General features: G+C 32.1%; 2 protein-coding genes across 7 annotated transcripts; both read right to left on the reverse strand.

The window, feature by feature from the left end:
* Window positions 1–1,031: 1,031 nt before the first annotated feature.
* On the reverse strand, window positions 1,032–10,593 carry LOC145098573 (disease resistance protein RPV1-like). Of its 5 annotated transcripts, XM_079036208.1 has the most exons (9): window positions 10,408–10,537; window positions 9,125–9,970; window positions 8,024–8,733; window positions 6,098–7,232; window positions 5,684–6,007; window positions 4,687–5,604; window positions 3,984–4,611; window positions 3,575–3,645; window positions 1,032–1,546 (listed from the first exon to the last, which is right to left on the reverse strand). In XM_079036208.1, the coding sequence occupies exons 3-9, from the start codon at window positions 8,596–8,598 to the stop codon at window positions 1,454–1,456; spliced, it is 3,744 nt and encodes a 1,247-aa protein (XP_078892334.1). In that variant the 5' UTR covers window positions 8,599–8,733; window positions 9,125–9,970; window positions 10,408–10,537; the 3' UTR covers window positions 1,032–1,453. The 5 variants fall into 5 exon arrangements, with proteins under 5 accessions (XP_078892334.1, XP_078892342.1, XP_078892345.1 ...); XM_079036216.1 differs by lacking the exon at window positions 9,125–9,970 and having other exon boundaries at window positions 6,098–7,226; window positions 10,408–10,593; XM_079036219.1 differs by lacking the exon at window positions 9,125–9,970 and having other exon boundaries at window positions 1,032–1,529; window positions 10,408–10,593.
* An 8,471-nt stretch (window positions 10,594–19,064) lies between these two features.
* LOC145098600 (LEM3 (ligand-effect modulator 3) family protein / CDC50 family protein) lies at window positions 19,065–25,000 on the reverse strand. 2 transcript variants are annotated; one of them, XM_079036227.1, is made up of 10 exons: window positions 24,786–25,000; window positions 24,555–24,657; window positions 23,866–23,927; window positions 23,460–23,534; window positions 23,199–23,315; window positions 22,647–22,717; window positions 21,974–22,271; window positions 20,472–20,761; window positions 19,483–19,563; window positions 19,065–19,350 (listed from the first exon to the last, which is right to left on the reverse strand). In XM_079036227.1, exons 2-9 carry the CDS (start codon window positions 24,631–24,633, stop codon window positions 19,509–19,511), a joined length of 1,047 nt encoding a protein of 348 aa, XP_078892353.1. In that variant the 5' UTR covers window positions 24,634–24,657; window positions 24,786–25,000; the 3' UTR covers window positions 19,065–19,350; window positions 19,483–19,508. The 2 variants fall into 2 exon arrangements, with proteins under 2 accessions (XP_078892353.1, XP_078892358.1); XM_079036232.1 differs by having other exon boundaries at window positions 24,555–24,623; window positions 24,697–25,000.
* Between the last annotated feature and the right edge of the window lie 196 nt (window positions 25,001–25,196).

Here is a 25,196-nt window from a genome sequence, read left to right on the forward strand (position 1 = left end):
CTTCTTACAGATGTTTGTTTTTATGTTTCACAATTTCATTTCCGTTTCTTGGCCGAGTTTCATGGATAATGATTCATCAAGATAATAATGATAAACATAAAAAGCAAATCTGTAAATGGTTAACACGGTAGCAATTAGCTTCATCTTTTCCTGAAATATAACAACCGCTAAGATCGGGATAATCGCCAGAGCCACATTACTGATTACTTTCGAAAAAAGTAACAACGCCTCAGAAATTGATCCAAATCCATTGATTGTTGAAAGTTGTCACACCACCTCTACGTAAATCATAATAAACTAATAATCAAGTAAGCTATCTTCCCGAGTTTAGAGTAAACCATTTCACCCTGCAAATTTTTCCATTGACTGTGTACAAAAGTGCCAAAATCTTAGTACTTGATGCCACTAATGACGGGTAGATTATCATTTTGAACATCGCATAGAACATTACCCCTTTTAATTAATGTACACCTTCTGAAATAATAAAAGAGACTCCAACTTTGTCTGCACTTGACATTGTTCCTTTTAGAAATCAGTACACAAATTATTTTGCAATGGTTAGAGATTATATATATCAGGTACGTATCTAATTGTGTCACCAATTTAAATCCATCTGAAGTCTGAACATTTCCCCATTTTAACACTTTCTGAAATGATAACAGAGACTACAATTGAGATTGTTCCTTTTAAAAATCAGTATACAAATTATTTTGCAATGGTCAGATAATATATATTATTGTGTCACCACTTTAAAATGTATTAGATTACTTTTGCTAGCTTTCTTCCTCTTCCACGTGCTTTTCAAAAGTACCGATCACAATCACTTGTTGATGATGTGATGTGAATGGTATATATGTCGGGTGGCCCAAGCAGAGAGTAGCAATCCTCTGGTTGATCATAAATTTGAAAAAGGAAACAAGAGAACAAAAATGTGTCTGTTGTATAATCATACAGAATCAAGAAGCATAACCAACAACATTATGAAATTAGGGGCTTCTATAACCAAAAGAGCAGCATGGAAATGGACAAAGTTGTGACTACAGAATTCACTTTCCCAGTTATATAACTTCGAATTTCACCTTACTGAACATTAAAACATGAGAATCATGAGAATCATGACAACTCAGCAATTAAACTACAGTCTTTTCTCTCAATCACATGAGCCAAACAACAAAAAATTAACAAATATATGAAGTAATAAAAACAACATTACGACTTACATCATATTCATTACATGTGTATTAATTAACTCAAAAACCATTCATATTGCTTTCCCCTGTTTTTGGCAATCAAAGATACAACTATCAAAACAAAAACCAAAAAGATAAATTGTTACTAGAGGTGACAACAAGCATCCCATCTTATATCTTCTAGAAAAAACAAGGATATAACTCATTGAGTTTCATGCTATTGATTCAAAGTAGCATTTGGTTACCCATCTTATTAAATGCATCTATTTTGAATTCAGAAAACCATCTTTCTCAAGAATTTTCATGTCAAGGACGAGACCTAGAAGATTCACCCTTACCCTGTGAATAAAGGAAAGCTAAGAAAATTTTAAAAGTTATGTAACTATATAGAAATATGATACAAAATGCTATGAAAACAGATAGAAACTTAGGAGTATTTATATTATATTACATTTTCTTGATTCAAAAGACTTAATGACTCTTCGTGATGCCATAGTCGACTATGTTTTCATGGCTTCTTAAATTCTTGATTAACAACATCTCTCCAAAACTCTTGAAGAAATTTATGCATTCTTAACCTATTGCTTGGTCCTATCCTAAGAAGGCCTCTATTAATAACACTCCATAAAAAAAGTAATATGCTTAAACAATCCTTATTGTTTTCTAGAGTGTGATAGATTGTTATTAGCATGGTAGACCTGTAAACATCTATTATAGATGGTGCATTGAATGGAAAGAACTCAACCCTAGTGACTTTGAAACATGATGACAATAGAATACAACAAGATCTCTTTAAGTTTGTTCTTAGATATATGTGAATCAGCTAAATATACGTGAAAGATGTTAATGAATAGAAATAGAAGACTACAAGGCCTAAACGAATGCAAAAATTATAATAGTCACTAACTGAAACCCTTGACTTGTGTAGTATGCTTGTTAGCAGGTTGAAAAGGCTTCAAGTGAAAAAATATAAATCTTAAACTTATGTCTAGTCTAGGAGGTCAATGGTAAACAGTGAGAATTGTGATCTAAATATCTAAATATCTTAGCAGTTTATCACTACACATGATGTTCATGGAGAAGTAGCATAACACGAAAAAACTGTTTGTTCAAAGTCCAATGCAATTCGGTGGGACCATTTCCATTGATTAGAGGGAATCCAATGACCTCTGGTAGTAAAATAATAGTTCAAAGTTGTATAAAGTTTTTTGGAGGAAATACAAATTATGAAGTGAACCCCAATACATTTGGGGTAAATTAACCAGAGATAGAGGCTGCAGAAAGTTGGGTTCCAAAAAATGTGATAAAATTTTGGGTTCTCTATCAAATAAGTTCCACAAATTCATAAAGAATCCAAACAGTGGAAATCATCTTATTGGAAAAGATTACAAGCAACATCCTTCATTTAACACCTTCCAAAATGCTACCCCACAGTATAAACATCCAAAGATGAAGAAAGTTTAAAAACCATAAAAACGGAAGTGGCCATGCTGTTAAGTTTCACAGATATGGCCAAGAAAAATCATTTTTCCAACGATTACAATGCTAAAATAAAGTGGTGAAGCATGGATCATATAATTCTAGAAATATCAAGAAGTTGAGACGGATGAGAAAGTGCACATGGGAAAAAAGTTGTGGAGAAATATCAACTCAGATGGAGAAAGTCAACATCTGATGAGAACTCTAATAAACAAGCCCACTTCTTCCTTATGGTTGCTACTCTGATATCACCAAACTCATTAAAGGATCAAGTATTCGATTTTTACAACTCTAATATCTCTATTAATTAACTCAAAAAAAGCATCCGGAAAATGTTGCCTCTAAACATGTCAGAAATCAATTCAGATTCAAAAAAGCCGAATAAAATGAAATGTAGGTAAATGAATTGGTGGAAGTTCAGAACGAGGAAGAGGCCCTTAAGGCCAAGACTAAGACTGTATTAAAGAAGTACAGTAGACTAGTAGACGCATTGTATGAGGTTTTATGGGAAGAGAAAACTGAATTGTATGATGAAAATTCTCAACAAAAAAAGATAAATCGACTCGATAGTGTCAAACATTTGATCGTAAGTAAATAAAAACTAAAAGACCTTGATAACAACCAGAAACACCAAATTTAGAGCCCTAAAAGGAATCAGGTATCGTAATTCGTATGCTCCCACTCTAAGATTAAAAGTTAGAGAATATTAGACAAATTTCATGCCCTATCATATCAACCCAAACTATATTTTGACGTTGCCTTTTTCAAGCATCCATTGCAAGGTTATAACTCCTTTTATTTTATTTCATCCTAAGCCATTCAAGAAATTTGATGACAACATCTTTGGTTGTGTATGCCTTTTATTCATTTGATGAGAGAAAGGTTTGGGTGTCAAAAATGTATACCTCACGTGCGCTACCAATTGTGCTAGAACTTCTTTGAGAAAAAGCTCTGAACCAATACTTTTCCTTTTGTTCTGAAAACAGATAAACAGTTATGTGTTAATTTAACATAGAAGGCTTGATGAGTTTGTATTGGGTCCCAATATTTATGTCATCCAACATATGATGACTTAATCAGTTAACATAGACCCATTCAAACAGATCACTACTTGGGTCGATTCATTTAAAAAATTATAAGTAGAAATTTTATTTTTCATATTTTATAAAAACAAACTCTTATAGTAGAGTTCAACAAAATCAATGATAAATGGGTGGATTTGGGTTTTATGAAACATTTATTTATCTACTAAAAATAAATAAGTCATTACAAATAAGACATTACTGTAATGTATATAACAAAAATAACATCTACCTTGAAAGTTGGGGCCATCAGTAATGAATTTACGATGATATGGATACAATTCAATGCCAGTCTCAAAAAAACGTGTGTTGTTTAGGAGGTATTCTCCGGTTGTTGTTTGAAAAGGAGAGAGATCTCCACCAATTATGTGATTCCATGACTTGTAATAACCCAATGCATCTTCTTCTTCCTTTTCTTCCCCTTCATCATACACAAGACTCACCCCACACTCCTTTATAACTTCACCATATGGTTCTGTAACAGTAATAGTAATATGGTCACCAGCCTCCATTTCATTCATCCCAAACATCCAATGACTTAACATCACCCAACACTTTAGACCTTCACTAAATTTATCCCTGTAACGTTCGTATATCCACCTACGGTTTTTTGTTATATTACTAATTGTCATCATTGGCGTAATGGGGAACTGACCATATGATAAATAAAAACACTCAGCAGAAGGTTCTGATGTTTGTATAGAGCAGAAGTTGAGTCCTGTAAGGTTGTTTGGAGATGATGATGATGATGATGGGATGGTAAATGATATTGATGGTCCCACACTTCTATGCCTAAACCAACTCGGCATCTCCTCCGCCTCATACAATGTGCTGAATATTGCAAATTCGTAAATCATCATCTGCCAAATATAACCACCTTAGTTAATCACATTAATAATAATATTATACATATTCACATAAATACTAGACAAAACCTCGATTTTAGATTCTGAAGAATTAGTTCTCACGCGTCTTTCATTAAGGAAGTCTAAATTAGTCCAGCCCAAGCGATGTAATACTTTTTCCTCAACACTCGCCATTGGTTGGATTTTGACCACACCTTCAATTTCGTACGACCCACGTGTACAATCTACCGTAGATAAGTAATTTAACCAGTTTACGGATAGCTTGAGTGGGCACATTTCTGGATCAAATACAACTTTTTTTACATAATGCACATCAAAAGGATTAATAGACAACTCTCTTAGTGTACGTGGAGGATACTCGACTGACTTCAATTTTTTACAATTCTCCATGCTAAGTATCTCAAGTCTAGGAAGGGTTCTCACACAACTGGGCATGGAAATGATAGGATTACCATCTAAATATAAATGCCTTAACATGGATAGGCAACTAAAGTCTGTGGGAAAGGATTCATGGGACAATTTATTATTTGCAAGTGACAACCTTACTAAAGACCTCGGTAAAGACATTGCAAAGGACTTCAAATCATGTGGTATGGCACCCACAAAGGAAGAGAAAGAGGTTCTTTTGTTTATGCGAATGTTGTTAACCGTGAATATTTCCAGTGAATCCACATCCATATTCTTGATTCGAGATTCATCAAGATTACAACCATCTAGCAACACTGTTTTAACCTTCTTCAACTTCCCTATATTTCTTGGAAGTTTTTCAAGCTTCTTGCAGTAGCTCACATCAATGAGGACAAGTTCAACACATTGCCCAATTGATTCACAAATATCAAGCAAAGCAATGCAATTTCTAAGTATTAACCTCTCAAGCACAGGCAGTTGATCAAAGTCACTAACACTATGAAGTTGTTTGCAGAAACTTAAATTAAGAATCTTTAGTGAACCAAACAATATTTTCTCTTTTAAGCACGATCCATCCACCTACAAAATGGAAATAAGTTAGTATAGGATTGAATTTGATCAACTCACGTGGATGAATAATAAATCAAGACAAGTTTACCTTTTGCCTCTTCTCAAGTCGTTGTTGATTACTATAACAACTTACAAATGATTCGATATTGCTATATGACATGTCAAGACCAACAAGATTCACTATAGGTAATTCTGCAGGGATAGACTTTAAATGAAACCCATGCATACATAAGCCTCGTAAATCCTCTGGAAAGTTCTCATAAGACCCATACATGTGCACATAATTGAGTTGTAGTAACATAAGACTATCCATGTTACTCAATGCATCTGTTTTCAGCTCAAATGATGCTCCCAACTTCTCTTTCTCAAGCATGCGCATGTCAAGGGCAAGGCCTAGAATATTTCCCTTACCCTAAGAAGAAAAAAAAAGGCAAATAAGCAAATTAGGCAATGCAAAATATTTTGGGCATTCAGACTACTAAAAGTATACATGGCCTCTTACCTTTTTTTGTTTCAACACTTTGAATGACTCCTTATGACACCATAATCGACTTCGCTTCCATGGCTTGTCAAGTGATTCTTGACGTACTTCAAATCTTCCCATCTCTTGGACCAACTGATGCATCTTCAATTCATTATTCGGTCCAATACTAAGAAGACATCTGTCAATGAGATTCGTGATTCCGGATCTTGTGTTTATATCACATGCCTCTAATATTGTTTCGCTAACATCTCTATCTGTTCCGACGAAAAAACAAGCAATATGCTTAAACAACTCCTTGTCGTTGTTTGATGGCAAAGTGTCGAAGCTCATTCTCAAGACATTATTTATAGGGGAACTAATTTCTTTCTTTAGCCCTTCCATGCACCCTTCCCAGTAAGCCACATCCCGATTATACAGAGACTTACCCAAAACTTCAAGAGCCAATGGATGTCCTTGACAATACTTCATAAGCTTATCTGTCACCTCTTCATAACCTGCCTTGGGATGGTTACACATGAACGCATGGGAACACAAAAGCTGTCGTGATTTAATCTCATGTAAGCCTTCAAGGAAGTCTTTTACATGTTTGGGTTTAATGTTTCTTTTGAATAGTTCACAACTCTCTGTCACCCATTTGTCCTTTGTGGTTATTATAACTTTGCTTCCGGGATGAAAACCTTTGCATCCAAGTAATGCATCCAACTGAACAAGGGTACTGATATCATCAAGAACTACAAACACCTTTTTACGGGCTAGTGCATTCTCTATCTTTGCAGTGTATATCGAAACATCATGAAATTTAATTGAACTTGTTTTTGAAATGTCATTGCAGAGTTGTTCTTGTAAATCAAGCAACCCATTAAACTGTCCATCACATTTCCTTGTGATATCTTCAATGAAGCTACTTGTGTGGAATTCACGAGAATATAGCCCATAGACATGTTTGGCTAATGATGTCTTCCCGATCCCGCCTATACCATAGATAGTAAGTATGTCTGCCGTATGTGAGGATCCATCTTTCAACCATGAAGTGACAAAATTAATATGATATTCCATCCCAATAAGAAATGATTGAACACTCCCTAAGGGTATACGTAATCTACGGTAGATGTCGTTTACAATTTCTTCGATTAAATCACTCTCAAACCTGAAACTTGATTTAAGAAGAACTTCAATGCACAATCTACAAACTAACAAAGCAGATTTGGATATTTAATTTATCTAAAGATCTAAACCGAAATTATATAATAGTTAGTACTTTTAATAAGTTTTTCACATCAAAACCATATTGTGTTTGAACTTAACCATATAAGCTAGTGAGGTCATAAATAAATGTATAATAAGACCAAAGCTACAAATGTAATACAAGATTTCACTAATGGTTCATCTAACTTTATAAGGATCCTAACCCAGTACCACACACCACACATGTGAGCCTAATTTGGAAAAGCCCAGTGAGCCTCAGCCGTGGATAGTCTATAAAAAGAAAAGATACAAGGATACGTGTAGAGTGAAGAATGGATATCTTTTACTTACATGTAAGAGAAGTTATTTAATCATAAAAATGAGTGTTTGGAAGTGGTATTGTATATTTAATAGTAGACGCACATCAAATGGTTAAAATTTGGTTTTTAATAGAAGCATATAAAAATAAGTGAAACATTTATCTAAATGAACTAACCTATGATAAAATACTAAATGTGCAACAAGTGTGAAAAAACTATCGTAAAAGTTAATCTATCTATATAAATTGATTTATGGGATCACATAACATGATACTTAGATTCATTTTGTCATCCCCATTATTAAGGAATGAAGAATATGCGAATTTGATGATACTAAAAAAATTTATTGAATGCATATGGAGAATGTGGTAATGAAATTTCATGTGTTTACTCAAACAAAGTTGAAGGTGTACGAAAATATGGGTAAGAAAGATGTTACCTTCCTTTTACATCCTTTCCTTTTAAATTAGCAACTTCTACAAGTGCCTTACTCCATCGGTCCATCTTTTTAGCCCATTGATTTATTTTAATTGGATTTGTCTCTGCCTTCATCATTTGTTTATGTTTAGCCATGGCATCTCCAAAGCTACTTTGTTGCTTCCTAACATGGGTGGGCTCCACATGATAAAAGATGGGGATTACAATATGGTCAGAGGACATACGCTGCTCAAGGATCATCACCAATTCATCGAGGCACCATGTTGAAGAAGCGTAATTCTTAGACAATACGATAATAGAAGCCCGAGATGCCTTAATTGCACTCTCTAATTCTGGTTTTAGAGCTTCCCCTGTTTCAATCTCTTCATCATCCAAGAAGGTATTGATATTGGCATCTATAAGGGCCTCATAAAGATAATTAGTAAAACTAAGACGAGTGTCAACACCTCTAAAACTTAAAAATACATCATATCTATCATCCTGAGTTGATGATCTAGGACCACAAGTTGATATAATATGACCATGAGTTGATGAAGAAGGTGAAGATCCTTTTGGAAGTTCAGATAGAACAACCATTACGAGTTATGTGTCGATGACTCTTCACCCTTCCCAAGATTTTCGAAACTCCTCCACACGTTATTGTTTATGAAAGTCGGTTTCACCAGCTTTCTTCATGCTTCGACATCACGATCCGGTACATATATAATGTTTCTACATAAAATCCAAATAATATTAGTTACAATATGCAACTTAAGTCTCAGCAAACAATTAAAAGCTCAATAATAATAATCATATCTTCAAATTCTTTAAAAATAAAACTTTTAAGTGATTAAAATACAATACATATGCCCCTCTAAACTTTTCATATGAAATACACCTGCAAAATGTTTAAATTTCATTGCATGAACCCTAATTGTAAATATGTTGAGTTTTATCCCCAGCCTTTGAGTTTTGAATTTGCTTTTGGAGGTATGTAGTAAAAGACGAATGTGGTTGCACTCCAAGAATCCGAATAACTTAGAATAATATTGGTTCAATGCGGAATAAGATCAAAATATCAAACAATAATCAACCACCAATGAAAAATGAATGAAAACGATACATAAAAAAGATACAATGATTCACGTGGAAAACCCAAATCTGGAAAAACCATGAGGGTCGGAAGCCGAAAAACAATCCACTGTAACTTCAGTGTTTACAAAATTGGAACAAAAAGATTACAAAGAGCTAAAAATGGTGATGCATATTTTTGTGATGATAAAAATGAACTGGTTCAGACCTTAAGCGTTATATATTTCTTGTGACGTTTAAGTCACTACCCAACACAAGGAATATTTATTACATGCATATTAATTTAGCCACCAAACACCTTTTGAAAAGAAGAGAAACTTGTCGTTGAATCTGATTCCTTATTAATTGCATCTACCACAACCGTTTAATTGTGAAAACATGTCACGTCAAGTTAAAATTTTAGTCCTTGAAGTATTGAAACTTGACAATTTTGGAAGGCATAATTTCCACAAAGCTATATGGTGCATAATGTGTATACGTATGTTTTAACCTTTGCTTTTGATTTTTACGTTAAAGGCCATTAATTCTAAACTCGGTTGGAATACATAGAGAGGCAGGTACGTTTTCTCTTTTCAAGCCGAAAAGGGCTATTAATCATTGCAATAGCACTTATGTGACAAGTTTTTGGAAGCTTTAACCAACATATATATGGCTAAGTATTGAACTGGTTAACCAGTTTTTACGTGGTTCATGTGCCTATATTGATTCATTTGACCTACAACGTCCCTATTTTGATTTACTTAACCCACATAAACATCCCCACTATTGTCTAAATGAAATCGATTTTTGGTTCACTTAGGTAATCCTCAAACAAATCAACACCGAATATCATTGTAGAGACAACTACAAGATCCACTATTACCTTCCATGAAAGGAACTGCAAAACATATAGCCAATTAAAAGATCAAAACCATAAACAAAAAATAAATAAATAAGTTTCTTGAGATGTCAGTTTATAGATCCGCAACATTAGCTTAAGAATAATCTTATCAAATTTCAATCTCCATCAATAGATCTAGTCTCAGCATACATTTAAAAGATTTGCACTAGCATTAATGGGCTTGTTCCAAATGATAAATTTTTCTATTTTAGACGAAGAATTCCCCGATGTACACAAAGTTTTGTTCATAATTCTGGATGCCCGACTGTGTTCTAAAACTAAACAAAAGTAATTGAAACATAAAGATATTTTTCAATCACCTATTAATAAAATAAAAACAACTAAATATGATGTGACTTATGATTAATAATATGAAATTGTCTTAATATGTGAAACTAACTTGTAAGCGTGTGCCTCCATAGTTACTGTCTTACCAAACGGAAAATGTACGTGAAACGGCGACGATAGAGGACGAACAAGCGGCCACAAGGCCGAGAAAGATGAACGGTAAAAGAGAAATAAAGTCAACGGCAGGAAACAGCGAGTCAACGAGAACAGGGAGGGAGACGGCGAGAGAACTGAGTCACCGTGGTTCTTTTCTACAAGTGGATAGGGGATTTAAGGGATGGCAAGCCTCAAATTCTTATAGACAAACTAAGATATTTAATTATAGCTTTTGATTGACTTTCGTATTTTAATTTTATTAAAATGAAAGAATTGACAGTCAATTTTTATTGGGATATTTTATTTAGATATTTTTTTATTAGTTCTACATACTTTATTGGATATAAGTGATTCTATATAATTTATTCAAATTTTCAAATAGTTTCATATTACACGCTATTAGTTTTTAAAATTTTATTATATATTTATGTAGTGACAAAGTAAAAACTTTAGACACGGGGATTAGACCCGGCAAAATCTGATACTATACAACAACTCAACACGAAATTAGCAGGTTTAGGTAAGACTTTCAACATATAGGCAGTGTTCTAAAAGGCGTGCCATGACGTGAGGCGTGGCTTTGCCGTTACGAAAAGTTTCATAACGTTGCTGTTAGGCGTGGCGCGTGGCAAGGCGTGATATGGCGCGCCATGGCGCGTTATGACGTGTTATGGCGCGTGTTTTTTCGTTTGAGACACAGTTTTTTGCTCTTTGTTATGTCTTTTCAAATCGGAGATACTAGTATTGTGGTTTTTGTTAACTTTTTGTTATTAGTTATTGATCTAACACTTCTAAAAAGTAGTTATATTTAATTTAAATTTATATTTATGTGGTAATATAATTTTAAATTAATACAAAATCGCCGTCTTACATCACACCTTGAAAAACGTCATGGCTCGTTAAGCTTGAGGTTTGGCCTTGCCGCCACGCCACGCCTCACGCCATTTAGAACCTTGCATATAGGGTTAGGGTCAAGACTTTCAACTCAAATATGACTTATGACTCGTTTAATAATATATCATTTTTTATAAATTTCATATTTTTATAAATATATAATATATTACAGACTTGTAGTGGGCCCAACACAAGAACTAAAATTAAAATTCAAACATTTAAAGTGACTTACTCATGCTCACCACCAATCCCCTTGGCTCTCCAACTCTAACTACTACTACGAACTTTATCATTTCACCTCCTAACTTCAGTGTTTCGCTTTTTCCTTTTCCTATCTCCGTCTCTTAGTTTCCAACTTTTAAAATGTTTCAACCCTACATGACACAATATATTTACAAGGTAAACCTTTACCCGAAACCCGGCATGAAATTGACATGCAAATAAATGGGTTAACACAACACGATAAATAGCGAGTCAGGTTAGGGTCAATCCCTCTTAACCCATTTTATGTCATGACACGATACGACACGACACGTTTGTCCGGTCTAATAAGAATACAAACATAAACATAATTCAAAATAATAATTTCATAAATTTAATTATTATTAAATTCATTCATTCAAAAATCATAATATAAACAAAAATTACAATACAAGCGACAACTACGGCGAATTCACAATGATGCAATGTGATATTTCAACGTTTCTAATGTTGATTATTTTGATAACTTAATATTTATATGCAGAAGCTTAGAAGTCAAACGTCATACTCGAATATGTATGAAAGAAATCAAACGGAAGAAGAAGAAGAATATGTACCTTCTTCCATTGAAGCTTTTGGATCTGATGAAGAGACTTGGTTTTCTAGTTGATCTCAAGACTTCCTCCAAAACCCCTTTGCAAACTCTAAAACAAATTTATTTGTGTAATTTTGTGTGTGTTGATTTGCTCCTCATCACATGTATTTATAGATGGAGATAAACCTTAATATGATAAATAGAAGAGATCTTGAGGATCTTGAGTCAAACCGGGAACTTAAGCCATAAATGTTAAGTGAATATCAGTCCATCAACAATCTTATACACTTACAATAATATTTCTGAATTTAAATAATATATATATATATATATATATATATATATATATGTGTGTGTGTGTGTGTGTGCGCGCACATTTATAGAATGGTCCTATGATTTTCTAACAATCTCCCACAGGACCATAAATATATAAATGTACATATAAACATGTTAGCATAAACATGACAAAAGATTACAAATGACACCATAGCATAAACATGTTTCCAACATATTCAACAATACCACATTTAGCAACAAGAAGATAACAAAAGGTACCACCACAATACATGGAGAAACATTTCAATTTCTTCATGTAGGACCTATTGGTATGTGGCTGCCTAGATGGAATTTTAGCAAATCTCTTTACATAGGAGAAACAAAAGTCTCTTTGGAGAAAATTTTGTACAAGTACATGCAGCAACTCAGATGTATCATCTGATACAAGTAGCAATTTGAAAAAACTGTCATCATCTGTTGAATTAATATCAAGTCACATCATCAGTTACTAATTCAAGTGTGACATATACAAAAAGATTACAAAAAGCACACTAAAAATGTAAAAAATTTGAGTAAAGGGTTGCTTATGAGTAATTAATTAAATACCTTTTTAAAATATGCAAACTAACTCTTAACTAGAAATATCCTTCCTGCCACCATTAACATACATCGTGTCCCCATATGGTCTGTCAAAAAAAAACAAAATAATAAAAAAAAAATAATCAATTATAAAGTCCTCAAAATATAGTCAAGGATTGTTTCTTTTTCTTTCCCATTACGCCCTCTATGGGTAATATCATAACGTATGTTTCTTTTCTACACCGTCTGAATGAGACTAAATTGTCATTTTACCCTTACATTCGAAAAAATAAAATTCACAATATTCATCAATTTTAATACATTAAGCCATGTATAACTATCAAGATTAAGTTGTTTCTTTCTAGACCGAATAAACCGTCTGAATGAGACTAAATGACCATTTTACCCTTATAAATTTTACAATATTCATCAATCTTAACACATTAAGCCATGTATAGCTATCAAGATTAAGTTGTTTCTTTTTAAACTGAATAAAACCGTCTGGATGAGACTAAATTACCATTTTACCCTTACAAATTTCAAAATATTCATCAATTGTAATCCATTAAGCCACGTATAGCTATCAATAAACCGTCTAAATGAGTCTAAATGACCATTTTACCCTTGCATTCTTAAAAACAAATTTCACAATATTGATCAATCTTAATACATTAAGCCATGTATAGCTATCAATATTAAGTTGTTTCTTTTCTAGACCTAATAAACCGTCTGAATGAGACTAAATGACCATTTTACCCTTACAAATTTCACAATATTCATCAATCTTAATACATTAAGCTATGTATAGCTATCAAGATTAATTTGTTTCTTTTCTAGACCAAATAAACTGTCTAAATGAGACTAAATAACCATTTTACCCTTACAAATTTCACAATATTCATCAATCTGAATACATTAAGCCATGTATAGATATCAAGATTAACTCATAAAGGTCAAAAAGGTAAATTTACCTTGGGTTTTTGACATGAAGCAACAAGAAGATGAAGGCAATGAGTATGGAAGAAGAGTCGACAAAAATATAAGCCACCTTAAGAAAACTATTCTTTTGTCACACCCCCAAACTGGAACGGCGGAAACGTTCGGGGGCGGAGGATGTCATGAACAGTATCACAACAATTGTATAATAGTAATCAAAGCAAACCCAACCATTACATTGATAAATTAAAGTATTTACAACTATTCGATACATAGTTTGTATGACATTAAAAGTGTATAACAAAAGTATAAAAGAGGCGACACTAAAAGCTTCGTCTTCTCAAAACCTGCGGGTGTACCTATGTCTACTGGTTCCCTGAGAATACAAGTGGTTTTGAAAGTGTATCAACATTTAAGTTGGTGAGTTCATAAGTATGTTTTTGAGATGAAAAGCATGTCTTTGTTCCTTGAAAATGTTATAGTGTACTTCCAGAAAACCCAATATTTTCTTTAGTAATGAAAAGTAGTCTTAGGCCTTAAGACCAAAATGTATGTTTGTTACTGTATTTTGTAATAGTATATGTAGTCTTATTAATGAAAAAACCATATCATGTATGTTTCCCTAAACTGCATGTCATACTAGTGTACTCTATACTAGGAAAGTAGTGTATCGTAGTAGTGTTTGTATGAAAACCCTTGTATGAATGCCTAGATACCACCATCTGTAGTGTATAGTAGTGTACTATTTGTATGAAAACCTTTGTATGAATGTCTGGATACCACCAGCTGTAGTGTATAGTAGTGTATTGTTTGTATGAAAACCTTTGTATGAATGCATGGATACCACCAACTGTAGTGTATAGTAGTAGTGTTTGTATGAAAACCTTTATATGAATGTATGGATACCAACAGCTATAGTGTATAGTAGTGTAATGTTTGTATGAATGCCTGGATACCACCAGTTGTAGTGTATAGTAGTAGTGTTTGTATGAAAACCTTTGTTTGAATGTCTGGATACCACCAGCTGTAGTGTATAGTAGTGTACTGTAGTTTTATTAATTAAAATAAAATAATTGAAGTAGTGTTAATCCCGTAAACAAATGTTTTAGTTAATACTGTTGTGAGTTTCATATAACCATGCTAAACTGACTAGGGGCCTCTATGACGTTCTTCAGGTGTCGGAATGTTATGACGTTTGTCACACCAGGCCTGTCGGCATAACTATAGCTAAAAGTTTAGGTGCGGGGTTGTCAATCCCGTATAGATCTATACACAAAGTCACACTCTCCCTCTAGGAGACTCTGGCTATAATTTATAGGACTTAGACTTGTACCCTAATGGGTACAATTGAAGTAGTGTCTCACAACCTTGTATTTACTAGTTTACGTGTAGTGTAGTAGTGTTCTCTTGTACTTGAAATCATATGTATCACCTTGTAGTAGTGTACTTTATAATGTAAAATAATTATACTTAAATAGTTATTTAGTAGTGTATCCTTGAATCATTGTAATAGAGTGGTGTTCCATAAACTATATTTATTATAGTTTATATTCTTGTTTCTGTATAGCGTTCTTGAACTTGTAAAATAGTGTAGTGTCTTCCCAAATATACCTATTATAGTTTAAATGTATGTTCTTGTTATGTGTATTGTACTTAGCAAAATAGTGTAGTAGTTCACAAACTATACCAATTATAGTTTAAATGTATGCTCTGTAATATGCTGAAAACCTTTGCAATTTAACTGTATGTATAAAGTAGTAGTCAGAAACTTGTGATAAACACCCTTTTGCTCGACATGTTACAAATGGGTTAAAAATATATAAACATATATTTTTATAAAATGTAGTAATAAATCGGCTTGAATCAATTGCAAATGGTTTTGAAATCGTTTGAATATTAACACAAGAATCCTTTACATGTATCCCCCCCCCCCCTAAAAACATTGAAAAATAGTGAAAACGTAGGGGTATGAACTCACCACTAGTACGTGTTTTTGTTTGGGTAGCGAGACTGAAGAGATGATCATCGGGCTAGCGTACGTGGAAATAGTGGTATCCTAAAATTATTTAAACACGTAATCGTATTTAAATTAGCGTGATAATTATTTTAAGTGTTAGACAACACTTAATTTATGTAAGGAAATTTCTCACAAGAATTACTGAGAATTGTATGAAGTGTTGATGAGGGTTTTCGGTCTAGCATCCACCGAAATCCTTTGATTTTGGTCTTAAAACCTTAACCGAGAACCAAGTTCATGGCTTTAAAGAGTTCTCGGTCCTGAATGAGTTTTCGGTCCAGGGAGTTTTCAGCTAGCTTGAAGATTTGAAGATTGTTCTTGGTGTTCTTGGTGTTCTTGGTGAAAATTATGAAGATTTGAAGGATTTTTCTTGAAGATTGGAAGGTTCTTGTATGGTACTTGGGAGCAAAATGAGAGTGTTTTCAAGTGAAAAAGTGAGAAAATGAGTTATTTTTTGAGGAATATATATATATATATATATATATATATATATATATATATATATATAACGGTTGGGTTTTGGCAGGAAAGGGGATTTCGGTCCGAAGGGTTTGCGGTCAGAGGGTTCTCAGCCGAAAAGAGGTTTTCGGTCCGAGGGTTCTCAGTTCCAAAGGGAAAAACTTTGATTTTTAAGTGTATTTTATTCCAAATACTTATATAAAAACATCATTTATATAATTTAAATTATTTGTAACCCTTATGATCATAACCAAATCAACAAAAATCGAAATTTTATTTAAAAATATTTGATTTGTATTGACTAGAAAAATAACGGGTTGTTACATCTTTCCATCTAACCAACTTCCAAAATGTGTACATAGAAAGTTACAAGTGTGAAAAAAGTCATACTAACTCTCTACAGTACTTACCTTATTTATAGGGTACTCACGGAATCAAAAAATACTAGGACTCGACGTCAAACTATGAAACACTTAAGTACCTTGTAAATACATTAGATAATAAAGTCAAGAAAACCTTCTCTATTTACTAAAGATTTTCAATTAATACATTAACTAAGTTTCGTCATCTCACAACAAATAGAGACTCTACAGAGGAAGAAGAAGCTTAAAGCTACGGTTTTTAGTGGGAGAGGAAGAGAGAAAGAAAAAGTTAAAACAACTAGCTAAAAACTTATGCAAAAGTCTTTCTTTTATACTCTCATGCAAGGCATACCTTTAGATTATAATAATATAAGATATTAGTAGCTTTTTGAAGCATGGGGAAAAGGAGGAATGTTGACAAGAAACCTCCCATGTCTGTAATCTTTGGACATGCCTTCAAAGAAGACAAAAAATTTCTAGCTAGTTTATTAACCATAGTATACAAACTCACTAATTTGATGATGGTTAACCAAAATGTCTAAAAATTTGTACATGACTTATTTTATCATACTCTATGATATAATAACTAGTTATGCTCTCTTTTAATTATTATTTTCACAAAACAATAATTATTCCCTAATTAAATACAAAAATTGATATTATTTATTAATAATCATATTAATGATAAATATATAAAATGTGCCAACGTGGTAAATGCGTGAGCTTATAGGATCATACATTATTAGCAATATCACTCAATAATGATTTTTGGACATATAGATCCAATAGAGACAAAGTGGTTATCGGTGATATTTGTGTTCTTCATGTTCCAACCACCTCTTAGTAGGCTGTCATTTTCACCAAACGACTCTCATCCTCATTATTTATTGACTTTAGATACAGTCTGAACATTCAATCCCACCGCTACAATTGTTGGAGGATGTTAGTGTATTATATTTGTGTATGTATTATGGTAGCCCATTAGTGTACACCTTCATTTCGCTCAAGGTCTCATTTGTAATCTCTTCTAAATATATGCTTTCTATGTTAATGAGAATATTCATGGGAGTTACACTTCGTTCGTAGCGAGATCAAGCATCGCGTAGACGTCGGGAGGTGTAGCGGTATAATTGCCATTGTTTGTACCGATTGGACGACATTGCAAAGTACTTGTATTTTACAAATTGGAATATCAAAAAGGGAAGTCCTGGGGTTGGTGTTTCGGGTGGAAGTCATGACTCACTAAAGGAATTGAACCGATGGAGCACACAAGTAATGAACATGGTAATTCCTTGGGTTTGGTATCACTATGGGACACATAACTACAAATGTGGTTGAAATGTTATATGTATGTTATGCGGTTGAACTAATATAAAGGATGCCACTTAAATTCATATATTTACTTATGTATTTTGCTTCCACTACCGTTAAATGGTTTTGGTTGATTGGTTTTTAACGAACCTAATGTTGTGGTTTGTTTTGATATGTTTTAAATGAACAAATAGTCTTTTGTTGTGTTTTCTATTAAAATGTTTTAAACATAAATGAAAAAATCAGTAAAAAGCACGACCTTTACAATGCGAGAAAGGGGATGTTTTTCAGAACGCATAAGGAGATGGGGTCATTGTTTTTCATAGAGGATTCAAGTAGCCATGGTAGAGACTGAATTCTTGTATTTGTACAGAGGTTTCAATGTGAGTCTTTGTTATTCTTGTATTTGTGATGAATTTGTCTACCAATTAAAAAAAACACGAGTAAATTTTTTTTAGAATTTAATATTTTTTGGTGTGGAATTTTAATGGGTTTACAGATTTTTAGGTCTAGAACTCAATGTAGCAGACAACCCCTTGAACTCTTTCTGCTCGTCCTGTATTTCCTTCCGCCTTTTTTAAACAAAACTTATCTTTCTTTTAAAATATGTTTAAAATTTCAATCCCTTTAAAAAATAAAAAAATAAAACATCAGTTTTTTTATCGGATTTATGCACCTCTACTTTGGACATTACATCGTTTACACAATTCTTTCTTTAAGATATCATTTAGATTGTATATCTTAAATAGAAGTTGATATGAGTAGACTAGTTTACTAAAGTTGTTTTTAATGATAAGGATGATAAAGGTATCATTAGGGATAGACCTAATCAACCTTTCTAGGTGAAATAAAATATTGTACATTTTTTAATTTATAAAACTCAGTCCAATGCATGTCAAACACAGAACAAAATCATTATATAAAATCATTATATTATGTTTTGTCTGTCCCATGTAACAAACAGACCCTCAAAGGATGATCTAATCAAAAGCAAAAACATTCAATCCAAGTATAACCTTTTAGCAAAAATGACATCATAGCATAATCATGTTGCTTCCAACATATTCAACAATACCACATTTAGCAACAAGAAGATAACAAAAGATATCACCACAATACATAGAGAAACATTTTACTTTCTTCATGTGGGACCCATTGGTGTGTGGCTGCCTAGGTGGCATTTTAGCAAATCTCTTTACATAGGAGAAACAAAAGTCTCTTTGGAGAAAATTTTGTATAATTACATGCAGCAACTCAGATGTATCATCCGAAACAAGCAGCAATTTGAAAAAACTGTCATCATCTGTTGAATTAATATCAAGTCACATTATCAGTTACTAATTCAAGTGTGACATATATAAAAAGATTACAAAAAGGACACTAAAAATGTAAAAAATTTGAGTAAAGGGTTTCTTATAAGTAATTAATTAAATACCTTTTTTAAAATATGCAAACTAACTCTTAACTAGAAATATCCTTCCTGCCACCACTAACATACATCGTGTCCCCATATGGTCTGTCAAAAAGAAACAAAATAATAATAATAAAAGTTTTAATCAATTAAAAAGTCCTCAAAATATAGTCAAGGATCGTTTCTTTTTCTTTCCCATTATGCCCTCTATGGGTATTATTGTTTATCTAGATAAAGTGTTTACATACATAACATCTGTTTCTTTTCTACACCGTCTGAACAAGACTAAATTACCATTTTACCCTTACATTCCAAAACATAAAATTAACAATATTTATCAATCTTATTACATTAAGCCATGTATAACTATCAAGATTAAGCTGTTTCTTTCTAGACCTAATAAACTGTCTGAATGAGACTAAATGACCATTTTACCCTTATAAATTTCACAATATTCATCAATCTTAATACATTAAGCCACGTATAGCTATCAAGATTAAGTTGTTTCTTTTCTAGACCTAATAAACCGTCTGAATGAGACTAAATTACCACTTTACCCTTACAATTTTCATAATATTGATCAATCTTAATCCATTAAGCCACTTATAGCTATCAATAAACCGTCTAAATGAGACTAAATGACCATTTTACCCTTGCATTCCTAAAAACAATTTTCACAATATTGATCAATCTTAATACATTAAGCCATGTATAGCTATCAAGATTAAGTTGTTTCTTTTCTAGACAAAATAAACAGAATAAACTGTCTGAATGAGACTAAATTACCATTTTACCCTTACATTCATTGATCAATCTTAATACATTAAGACATGTATAGCTATCAAGATTAACTGGTTTCTTTTCTATACCAAATAAACCGTCTGAACAAGACTAAATTACCATTTTACCCTTACATTCCAAAAAACAAATTTCACAATACTAATCAATCTTAATACATTAAGCCATGTATAGATATTAAGATTAAGTCATAAAGGTCAAAAAGGTAAATTTACCTAGGGTTTTTGACATGAAGCAACAAGAAGATGAAGGCAATGAGTATGGAAGAAGAGCCAACAAAAATATAAGCCACCCCAAGAAAACTATTCTTTCCACCTAACCAACTTGATGTTGAAAGGACAAGTGTTTTTGTTCCACCAAAACTGTAAGTATTATAGTTGTTTTTGAGGTGTACTATGATGATGTCATCTTCTTCTAGATCCTCTTCAATTCTTCCATAAAGCTTCCGGAAGCTTGGAAAAGCAGCAGTTCGCATCCACACAATAAGATCCTCTTGATCACTTAGCTTAATGATTTTAAGATTAAGCAAAAAGCACGAGAAATAATATAAGGAATTAGTTTTTGAAGGAAATAAAAAATGAATTTTAAATATTAATCTGATTTTTCATGGAATTTGATGGGAGTTACATCATTATATGATATAGAAAAAGGGTTATAAGAAAGTACTTCACTCTTTTTAACAGTATAAGAAATATACTTAGTTTTTAACATTAAAAATTGTAATTACATTTCTACTCTAATAAATAAATAAATAATTGTCACATGTGACACTCTCATTCATTTTGCCACATGTTATTTTATAGTTATTTTAAATTAAAAAATTTCGACATGTCATTTTATGGCTTTTTTTCCCATTTTATTAATTTCCACATGGTATTTAAATGTAATAATAAATGGATATCAATTTCATTAATGCAACTTTCCTTCTAATTTCAAAATTCCTAACTGAAACCCAATTATTTTCTTTGTTTATTTATTTGAATTGTTTGTTAAAATTTAAAAGACAAATAAGCACTTCAATTTCAATAATTCAATATTTTTCTCACTTTCCTTATAAATTCAAGCTTCCTAAATGTTTAGACCTTAATATTTTATTTTATTTTTTTAAATAAATCCTGTGTAGTACACATGTCTCACAACTAGTTTACCAATAACAGCAACATCCTTACATTTTCTTTAGGGTTAATCTCATAAAAAAACCTTATGTTTTGTGTTTTTTCTGGATTAAACCTCATCTTTATTTTTTTTCATGAAAAAGACCTTATATTTTTTCATTTTTTCCGAAAAAACACTCAACTGTTTACTTCCAAAAAAAAAAGAAACCCCTCAAACTTCTAAATGTTTCCAATAAAATCCTCAACTTTTTTAAAACCCTCACATTGTACAACCTTTTTTGGGGAAAATGACTAAAAAGGCCAAATCAGAAAAAATAAAAAAATGCAAGGTCTTTTTCATGAAAAAAATAAAGTTGAGATTTAATCCGGAAAAGAAAAAAAAAACACAAAATATAAGGTCTTTTATGAGATTAACCATTTTCTCAGTTTTCTTTACACATAAAAGCAATTTACTAACAATTCATTACTCAACAATAGACAAAGTACAATAGAGACAACAAAATATGTAAGTTTATTGCTATTATCGATAAAGAACAAAATAATAAAGTAAATTTTCATATAAAAATTATCGTTTTGAAGAAATATTAAATTAGGACACTTACTGGGATAGTTGTATCAAGCTTTCCACCACCAATCAATGATCCATTTTGAAAATTGAATGGATAAACTTTGTTGCCAAATTTGTGTTCTCTATCACTCTTCCATGCAATATTTTTTCTTTCAATTTCCAATTTTTTTGTCCCACGTGAAAATGAAAACGTGTCATTAAACAAACTCCATGCAATCAATCCACAAGGAACTATTGGAAGACCATTATCGAATGCTTGAGGTTCACATGAACTTGTTTTGTTGTATCCTAATCCATGTAGAAGTTGATCATCACTTTTACTTTTCACATACCTAAATTGGACACATGTTTTAATTAATATGCATAAATCTTTAAAAATAAATAACTATCAAACTTATATGCTTTAACAAATAAGGTTGTGTTTGGTGGCACCATAGCTAGCTGATAAGCTAGCTTATTTTTCGAGCTTTTTTAAGTTGTCGTGTTTGGCAAGCTAAAAAGTAGCTTATAAGCTAGCTTTTTAAAAAATTTCAAATATAACCCTGGATTAATTATAGAAATATATTCTTTTAAATGCCCTTTTATGTCATTGTATATCTTTCAGCTAGTTTTACCAAACGCTATTTTTTTATCAGTTAGTTTTTCAGCTATCAGCTAGCTTTTCAGCTAGTACACCAAGCATAGCATAAATAAATAAAAGTACTAACCTTCTGTGATTTTGGTAAAAGTTATCAAGTTGATAATAGATGTAAATTGGAGCTTTCATATGTTTGTGTGCCTATATTGAAAATCAAAATGCATTTAAGTGAATAATGAGGTATGGATTTTGTACAAAAGTAATAATCAAAAAGTAGTCAATTAAAAACATGGTTAATCTCAAAAAAAAGATCATATATTTTGTGTTTTTTCTGGATTAAACCTCAAATTTATTTTTTGCCTGAAAAAGACCTTGTATTTTTTTCATTTTTCTGATCTGGCCCTTTTAGTCATTTTTTGTCAAAAAAAATTGTAAAATATGAGGGTTTTTTCAAGAAAACCTAAAAAAGTTTAGGGTTTATTTGGAAGCATTTAGAAGGTCGAGGGTTTTTTTCGAAAACAAAAAATACAAAGTTGAGGGCTTTTTCGGAAAAAATGAAAAAATACAAGGTCTTTTTCAGGCGTTGAGGTTTAATCCGGAAAAAACACAAAATATAAGGTCTTTTTTGAGATTAACCCTTAAAAATAAAACAAGATATTAGACTATTAGACATTAGTATTACCTTTAGATACCTATGACAACTTTTTGAAACCGATGAATTCTTGATATAAGCTATCTTGTTGCTCTTGAAATTATCGGGTACACAATCAACATCATATCTGTCTACAATTTCATGAACCTAAAATACAAAATATCATTTCAAGATTTTAAGTCCACTTTGAAAGACTTAATGATAAGAACTAATAAGTAGAAAGAATTGCAAATTCAAAAACAAGATAAACTGCTAAATCATTTATGAGAAAAAATGGGAATTGAACATTACACTTTGTGAAGCATGAAGAGAAATTAATCCAACAGGGATAAAAAGTACACCCATCATAAAGAATGTTCCAATGACCTGTTAAAAACAACATTCAGTTTTATGTAAGAATTAAATGTGCATATATGCAACAAAGTGGTTTTTTAGAAAAGAATATACAACCATTTTTTCATTTTAGAACCAAAATATGAAACAATGATTCATCTTTTTACCAAGTTATGCAACCATGTTTCAACCAAAAAACAGGTTATCTGTAAAGTGTTGGCATCTTTTGGTCCTAATATTTGGTATATGAAACCATTTTGTTGCATGAATTAGGAAAAATGTGAAACAATGTTGCATAAATGTGCATTTAATTAACCCTTTTAAGTAATTTATAAATAGATGTGAAGTGTGTTTATGCACTCACCCATGCTGGTGTTAGAACAGGTTTACAAGCTGGGAGAGTTTGTTGTGTGAACTGATGTATAGCTGCAAAAAAGCACAAGTGAAAAACATTTATATGATATATTTATGAGGTCAAACCATTAAAGAAAACAAAAGGTGTTAAATTTATTGACAACAAAGATAATGAACAGAATGTGAACTGATGTATAGCTGCAAAAAAAACATTCTCTTTTATCCAAAAAAAAAATCTCAGAAACTTTTATTTTACATAATGCTATGTAAACCTTGTATTATATCATATAAAACCTTTGGGGTTGCATCTAATCACCTAAACATGTAAGCTTAGGATATGAAAAGATGAAGCTTGAAAATCACATAATGAGGACAAAAGTGCTGATAACAAGAGAAACCCTAAAACGAAGGCTAACTTGCAAGATTCAAGAACAATCATAACGGAATAGAACTAACAAAAATCAGATTTTTCATAACTTATGCTTACAATACATTTTAGTGTAAGAACTCTGAATTACAGCAACCAATTTCAAATGAAATTTAGATTAGTACAGAAATCATTTCGATTACAAACTTTTATCTCTTGACCCTTTCAAAAACTAAACAAATTTAAGAAGTCGAAAATAACCCATTTGGCATCAAATGCGATTTTCTCTCTCGAGAAGAAAGGGGATCAAATGATACAAAAGGAATTACTACCTTTAGACCGGCCACGAAGAACGGGGGTTTGCTGATTATCAGTGCCAACAGCTGACGTAGCTCCTGCATCTATATCCATGTTGATCAATTGACCCCCAAAATCCTATTTGATTTACAGATAATCAAAAACATAAACACGCACTTGGTCATTTGACTTCACCAAAATTTGGAAACCACTCCTAATTTGAAAAGTTTTGAAGTCAATCAGCCCCGATCAAGAAATGTTCGTACCTGTGATCTGTGAAAACGTGTGAAGATTTGAAGGAGAAATACATGGAGAAGCAGAGATAAATATGAAGGAATCTGAAGTGGAGTGGTTATTAGGGATTAATAAGTTTGATTTCTTTGGCAAAAGGACATAGACATAGATACATATACGCTTTTATCGCGTGACGAAGGTAGGGGAGAGGGAGTAGAACTGCCCTTTTGGATTTGGAATGTCGCTGTTGTTTTACTTTTACTTTTGTCTTAATATCAGAATGCCTCTCGGAATATTCCTTTATCATTTTGGATCATAGGACAAAAATACCAAAATGGAGCTATGTAGTTCAAGAAATGACAATTTTTTAATAATTGTGTATTTCTTGGAAATGTTGTTCTATAATTTCTCAATATTGTTTTATCATTAGTTTTTTCAATCAA

Source organism: Lactuca serriola, chromosome 1, assembly GCF_051521515.1.
Source record: "Lactuca serriola cultivar US96UC23 chromosome 1, Lser_US96UC23_V15, whole genome shotgun sequence".
Taxonomy (NCBI): Eukaryota; Viridiplantae; Streptophyta; class Magnoliopsida; order Asterales; family Asteraceae; genus Lactuca; species Lactuca serriola.

What these genes read in the sequence shown, in the direction of transcription:
- LOC145098573 (XM_079036203.1), bottom strand. Translation starts at nt 8,598, where the DNA reads ATGGTTGTTCTATCTGAACTTCCAAAAGGATCTTCACCTTCTTCATCA. An exon ending in AAGTGTTGAAACAAAAAAAG is followed by an intron (nt 6,008 to 6,097) that starts GTAAGAGGCCAT and finishes TTTTCTTCTTAG; the next exon opens with GGTAAGGGAAATATTCTAGG. An exon ending in CAATTGGTAGCGCACGTGAG is followed by an intron (nt 1,547 to 3,574) that starts GTATACATTTTT and finishes AAATTTTCTTAG; the next exon opens with CTTTCCTTTATTCACAGGGT.
- LOC145098600 (XM_079036227.1), bottom strand. Translation starts at nt 24,633, where the DNA reads ATGGATATAGATGCAGGAGCTACGTCAGCTGTTGGCACTGATAATCAG. An exon ending in GTTGTCATAGGTATCTAAAG is followed by an intron (nt 22,718 to 23,198) that starts GTAATACTAATG and finishes TTTTCAATATAG; the next exon opens with GCACACAAACATATGAAAGC. An exon ending in AGCTTGATACAACTATCCCA is followed by an intron (nt 20,762 to 21,973) that starts GTAAGTGTCCTA and finishes AAAATCATTAAG; the next exon opens with CTAAGTGATCAAGAGGATCT.